General features: G+C 36.9%; 1 protein-coding gene across 2 annotated transcripts; it reads right to left on the bottom strand.

Moving 5' to 3' along the window:
* On the bottom strand, positions 2,571–6,820 carry LOC109714316 (protein NUCLEAR FUSION DEFECTIVE 4-like). 2 transcript variants are annotated; one of them, XM_020238898.1, is made up of 3 exons: positions 6,216–6,820; positions 4,097–5,046; positions 2,571–3,491 (listed from the first exon to the last, which is right to left on the bottom strand). In XM_020238898.1, the coding sequence occupies exons 1-3, from the start codon at positions 6,585–6,587 to the stop codon at positions 2,984–2,986; spliced, it is 1,830 nt and encodes a 609-aa protein (XP_020094487.1). In that variant the 5' UTR covers positions 6,588–6,820; the 3' UTR covers positions 2,571–2,983. The 2 variants fall into 2 exon arrangements, with proteins under 2 accessions (XP_020094487.1, XP_020094494.1); XM_020238905.1 differs by having other exon boundaries at positions 6,309–6,820.

Genomic DNA, 7,241 nt, shown 5'->3' with positions numbered 1-7,241 from the left:
TTTTTGTAAAATTTTAAAATTACCAATTCTATCTCTATATTAATCCTTAAATTTGTTTTTGTAAAGTTTTAAAATATGAAAATTTATTTACTGAGAATTATAACAGAATTATTATGAGTAGAAGATAATATTAAGAATAGTTAAAAAGATATCTATTGAAAAATAGAATGATCATATTTTTGGAGAAATCCTTGTGTGATTTTACTAGTTTGTAAGGATATATCTGCAATTAAACCTAGATTTGTTTTGAATTTCTTAAAAACCCTAACTAGGGTTAGTTTTTAACCCAAGAGGTGGGTCCTACTTTTTTTTTTCTAAATATAGTTATATTCTTCCAGAAAGGAAATATTAAACAGTACATTTATGGAGTACATATCTTTATCTGTATCTGTATCTGTATTTATGCGCATTACTAAAGGTCCAAAAGTTAAAAAACTATTTGAATTTTCAAAATCTAAAAAAAAGGTTTGAAATTCGATATACGTGAGAATACAAATTTTACAACCACTATCTTCAACAGTAACTCTCTTTTCAGACAATGTTATGCATATTTTGTTTCTTACTTTAACCTACGGATATTTTCAAATAAATAAATAAATTTATCTTGCAAAAATATTTTTTTCACCAATATAAAAATTAACAGTAAAATTTTTTAACAAAATAGAGAAGGAATGTCACAGTGTCACTTATTATTTTCTTCTTCCTTCGCTACTCAATTTTCTCTTTGTTATCTTTTGCTTCTTTCTATTCTCTTCTACATCCTTTTATAATCTTTATTATTAGTGAAATTAACTATGAATGTCATCTCCTCTCTCTAATATTTCATAGTTTTTTCCCCTCCTTTTTTTAAATATATTTCAATCTTATTTTCTTAAATGGAATACATGCACTGACAGTTAGCTATAAGGCCATCCATTATTTTCCAACAAAAAGAATGATACTAAATTCATGCTATATTAAGTATAAATCATACTTTTATATAAAACATTAAAAATAAAAAATATATATAAAGTTTGCATGTTTTCCATTAGAAACTTCACATAATGCACAATGTATACATATACATGCACATGAAATGTAGCATACTAATTATCTTTTATCTTTAGAACAATGAATTTAGAATAATTAATTTAATATGAATACTGTTATAATCATTTAGAACAGTCATTTGACGTTCGCGTGTTCGAAATATTATATACAAATCATCTTCTATCTTTAAAATAATGAAATAAGAATAATATTATATATGTAAAGTTATAATTATTCGAAGAGCCATTTGATATTCAAGTGTTACTACAATATATATATCTTTATAAAATATTATATATGAATTATCTTCTATCTTTAGGATAGTCAATTATTTTGTCAAAATTATATTACACGAATAATTATAATCGCTTAAACAGTCGCTTGACATTCACGTGTTAGTGGATCCCACATTACGAAGAGTTGTTACAAATAACCAAAAGTTTTGACGCGTGTGAACAACGAGGCAAGGGTAATGCACATGTGTGAGTGCGCTAGAGATGGTTAAATAAACCCATGGTTAAGGTTAACTAGAGCATTGAGATAGAGTGATCACTCCTTATGGTTAAACTAACTTGGGTTAGAGTAGAGTTACATGGACCACCCCAAATAGATGTACCCCATTCAACCTTGAAAGGTGAAATCATTTTGGGTGGGACCACCTAAAACTTACTTATTAAATAAGTATATATGTAGTAAAAATATAATTTTTCTAATGTATACATGTACCTTAGTGATAGATTTTTTCACAACACATTCATTGAGTGTCCTCTAGCATCTTGTACTGTGTTATTTCTTGAATTACTAATAGTAATCATTTTTCCTACAACGAAAAACTTATCTATAGTACCGCTAATCCAGATGTCGTTGTATTATAACGCTATTTCTTGCCTAATACAAAACTCTCAAATATTTGAAATATACTTTTAGCGCATTGCTATGCTCTTTTGATGCAATGCTGAAGGAATATTGTATCAAATAGTATTGAGGGAGAGTATATGATATGAATGTATCAAAATGGTGAGTCTCTCGTATACAAGAGTACAACATTACTGAAGAGTTATAGAATTTTCTACTACAAGAATTTTGAGACAAATAGTATCAATTTGAAGTTACCTTTATGTCACTCTCAGTAGATCTGCATTTGCTTGGTACTTAGCATCAGTGTTTCTACTAAAGAACCTGGAACACTTTGTCCTTCATGTTGGCCACTTTAATAAGAAACCAAGTACAATTGGCCAGTTACTGTACTTTATTTTGCTCTCAGTGCCCAAACTACTCTGTCACAGTGAACTGCTGATCGGGCACAAATTGTAAGTTTTGCAGGAAGTGCTTTTTGATACCCTCAGATGCATGCGCAAATCAATCAGCATTCAATAAATACAATTGCCAGCATTTTAGCGAACTCATATGGTATGCATAGCAGATGCCGTCGAGCCACATTGAATATCATTTTTTTAAGGTAAATTTACCGTACTCCAATTTCGACCACACTTGAATACCACAAATAAAAGAGAACTTATTATACTCGCTAAGAAAAGTAATTGATCCAACAGAACTCATCTTATAATCTGAAGTGAATGTTGAGTAGCAGAACTTCCAAAGACTAGTGTAATTGTTTGACATAATTACAAAAATAAGAGAATACAACAGATACTATCATTTTGCGAAAACACGCGCAAATATTTCTTTTATCGGATCTCACAAGCAGAATTATACAATTCTTTTATCAGATCTCACAAGCAGAATTATACAAACTTGATTCTCGAGGAATCAGAAACAGCAAGAATAACCCATCAAAGCTCACACTATCTCTCTCTTGGTTGATTTTCTCTCCGAGGCCGGAAATGAACCAATTGGTAGAGAAGTATAATTTACTGTTGGAAAGTAATAAATAGCTTACTCCACCTACTAACCCTCTCGCGATCATGAGATCTCATTCCTCTTAGCGACAAACTCAAGTGCGGCCCTTCCCATAAAGATTAGCATACACAATCTTGGTCCTATAAACAAGGATCATGGTCAACACAAACGCGACGATACAAAACCCCATCATGATCAACGAGGAAATGAAGAAGCACACTGCCCCTTCGCATTTCAATTCCTTGTCCTCTCGAATTTGCACCTCCGAAAGCAATTTCCGTAGTAAGTGTGTCAAGTTCATATGTTTGCGCTGCTTCTCAGCTTCGTAATCATAAATCCCACTAGCAATTACGCCCGAGAACACTAATGAACCAGCAGGATTCGCTACCGTTAGGAAGTTGTACAATGCTCCAAAGTTCTTTATACCGAACAGTTCAGAGGCGGCAGCGGGGACAATAGACCAGTGGGCTCCATAACCAAGTCCGATTAGGAGAGTTCCTACGTATATCGTGCCGGGCCAAGCCATTGCGAAGAAGAAGTGGCCGATCGCCATTAGGATTTGAGCCATTGCTAAGGCAATTGCCCTTGGATATGCGTGGTCCCTGATCATTCATCGAAATTGAATTTTGTTACAGAGAAGCAGAGTAAAATTTGAGATTCGTCATAATTGAAAAGCTACTCTTAATTACACGAGGCACAAATGAGGTGGTTCGAGAAGTAATGTAATGGCCCTCTTTGGCCCAACTGGAGACTCTACAGAAGTGCCATCGAGTAAAGCTAATCGAAGAAGCATGAATATATAGCTTCCCATCACCCATCTTCTCCTCTAAATATAATAAGAAAAGGAAAGAAAAACCAGCAGTAATGTGTTGCAGCAGAAGCAAATATTTCAAGTTAAAAATTCAACTTTTGGGACTCACAAGTTCACGAGACTTTTTCGTCTGCCATATATGCTCAGATGCTACTTTTCAGACCGGAGAAAATGTCTAAGCTTTCAAAAATCAACACCATTGTTGACTCTATATGTATATATAGACGAGAAAAAAAGAAATAGTTCGACAAACTTGAATCCATGGCAAATCACCCAGGACAAACAAATGAAATCCAGAGAGATAAGAACAAGAATGCATATAGAAATAATCTTTTCAGAGTAGTAGTAGTAGTAGTAGTAAATAAATGCAATCTAAGATGTGGTTAGCAAGCATACCTCACGACAATCTCAGAGAGATATCCTCCGCCGAAGCGTCCAAGAAAATTCCAAATGCTGATCATCGACACGAAAATATTAGCGTTGTCATAACCTAAAGATTGGCTCATCTGGCCTAAATTGTCGATAACCGTCAACCCCGAACCCGACCCCAGCAAAAGAGAGAAAAATAGAAGCCAGAAATCCGCCTTGATTGATGCTTGCATAAGTGTGAAGTTCTCCCCTCTGCGCGGCCCCCTCCGCCTCTTAATCCTGACGGCTCCGTCCGCTGCCGCCTGAAAAAGTCGCGCCTGCAGCTGCGCGATCCTCTTCTGCCTCTCAGCAGCCGGAAGCAAGTCAACTTCCTTGGGCTTCGCATCTTCCACCTCACTCTCACTTAAAATCACTTCCTGCTGCTGCTGTTGGACCGCTTCCTGCGATTTGCTCCCCTCCTCTTTATGAGGCCCCGGAAACAGAGGTTCTTGAGAAGTAGAAATCTCATCCGAATGAAAAGTGTGCAATAAGGGAATTATTATCGGAATTACTATTAGAACAAGAAGCACAATCGTGAGCACGGTAATGATCGTGTGGCTCAAGTCGACTAGATCTTCGAGTAGCATGACACCCATCAAATACGCAGCTAAGAGCAAGCAAATGCTATACACAAACGTGAAGCTACAATTATCGGAGGATCGAACTTGTCGATGGCCGCCGACGGGCCGGACGATGAACATTAGTGCAATGACCACTATGGTGGGGCCTACCGCCACCATGAAGATGAGGGCAGCTTGATCGGGCACGTTGATCATCGCGTAGATTTGCGTCAAGATTGCACCACTGAGACCCGCAAAGCCCTTCAGGATTCCGACGACAGGGCCGCGGTTCTTGGGGAAGTTCTGCACGCAGGAGACTAATGCGGCAGTGTTGAAGTACGTTTCGCCGTTGTTGCCGATGAAGATGAGGACGCACATCTGCAGAACACACAGGAGAAATTCTCGTCTATCACACAAAGACAAAGTTTCGAGTCTTTTTGAAAAGCAAAATCATACGACGGATTGTCATGCTGATAACAACTGAGTCTAAATTTAGTTGGCAGTGAAGCGTCGAAAACAAAAAAAGTAGAAATTCCGTGAATCGTTCCACTGTAACTACGTATCTTCAATAGGATCAATAATGATAAGTAAACTTTACATGAAGAGACGACCAAAATCAATTGATAAAATTACGTTATTCTCTCACAAAATACACGATAATGAGCATTTACATTAACCGAACTTAAATCATACTACGGAAAACGACCTAGAAAATTGTAATAACAGGTCCGACGGTGCTGAACGAACCGACTACTACAGATGGAAGAAACCCAATAATTTAAATCAGTTGCCGGGAGACAAATCCGCAACCTCACAGAACTAAGAGGCCTTAGACTCAGCTCTATACTATGCTACGAAAAAAATCGAATCTAAAGCCCAAAAAATTTTAAAAAAAATGATAGGTAGCATTATTAACAGTTGTGGAGATAGATGTAGGATCGTCCCAAAAATTAATTCGAGCGGTTAGAAATAAACAACCAATTCACTTAAAGCGTATAGACACGGCACTCACTGATCTCGATTCTGACTCTATCCAATCAATATGGTGCCACTTTGAACATGATTCGACCCAATTCGACCTCTCACTATTTGATTTGGCCTAGCTTGGCCTTCCACTGTAGAGCAGGATGCAGACCTCTTCGAGCCATGAATGATTCGTATTGCGATAAGAATCAAATACGTCATACCGTACGTGCGTGCGTAAGACTAATACAGCGTGATGGTAAAACTCACCGCAAGTCCCCTAATCTCATTCGATTGCGAAATTTGTGGAGTGCGAGAAAAGAAGCTTTTTTTAAAAAAAAATCGAAGTTTTCATTTGCTTTTTTTCGTTTTTTTGTGGAGACTGAAAATCAGAAGGAAACTCTGATTCATGCACTCAGCCGTACAAAATCATATTTTATTTTTTTAGAAAGTAAATAAATAATATTTGAATGGATAGTTTTATTTAAACAGTAAAAAAAAAAATAATATTCGAATGAATAGTTCTATTCAAACAGTATTTCTAATAATTAGAATTTTGGCTGTAGGAAGAGTGAGTGACTGACCGCCCAGAGGGGGAGGAGGGGGGCGCGGCCGACGACGATGAGCCAGATCCAGCCGTAGCCGAGGAGGTTCTGGAGGGCGCCGACGAGGAGGGCGGCCCAGAGGGGGAGGAGGTCGCAGAGGGTGGCGGCGAAGAAGCCGACGCAGTCGCCGAGGTCCTTGGCGACGCCGAGGCTGGCGATCTGGCGCTGGTTGTAGCCCAGCGAGCTCTTGATCGCCGGCGACAGGCTGCCGAACAGGTACCCCACCCCCGCCCACGACTGCATCCACATCGCCGCCACGAACACCAGCCATCTGCTCCCCAGCAATCCCCTCATCGCCTTCCCACCAGGCACCGACGAAGGCCAACACACCAACCTCATCATCACTCTCATCCCCACAACACACACACACACACACAACACACACACACAAGAGAAGATGATGAATTGATGATGATCAGTTATATAGCTTGCTAGTATGGTCTTTCTTTTCAGTAACTATATATGGTGCGTGCGCTTAGTTATATATATATATCCATAAAGATCGACATATATTGGATAGTAAAGGAGAGAGAGAGGATTTTTTCCTTTCCTTTTCTTTTCCCTTATTTTCTTTTCTTTTTGTTATAAATATATATATATAATATAAATATATGTATGTATATATATATAAGGGAAAATTTCAAATACCCTCACGTGCTTTCACTCTTTTTTATTTTAATACTCTATGGTTTAAAATGTATCGAATTAGTACCCTGTGGTTTTTCTTACTTTAGTATCTTATGATATTGCACTTTCTCACTTTAGCATCCTGTGGTTTAATATTTTATCAAGAAAAAAAAACATAGAGTACTAATTTGACACAAAAATAAAATTACAAAATATTAACTTGATACATTTTAAACTATAAGGTACTAAAGTAAAAAAATATGAAATTATAGAGTATTAATTTGATATATTTTAAATCATAGAATAGCAAAATGAAAGAGTACGAAAATATAGGGAGAGTTTTTTAAGTTTTTCCTGTATATAATATCTTCTGCCTAT

This window comes from Ananas comosus, linkage group 1 (genome assembly GCF_001540865.1).
Source record: "Ananas comosus cultivar F153 linkage group 1, ASM154086v1, whole genome shotgun sequence".
NCBI classification, from domain to species: domain Eukaryota; kingdom Viridiplantae; phylum Streptophyta; class Magnoliopsida; order Poales; family Bromeliaceae; genus Ananas; species Ananas comosus.
Note: the sequence above shows the minus strand (reverse complement) of the source record. Positions and strands in the feature narration are given on the sequence as shown.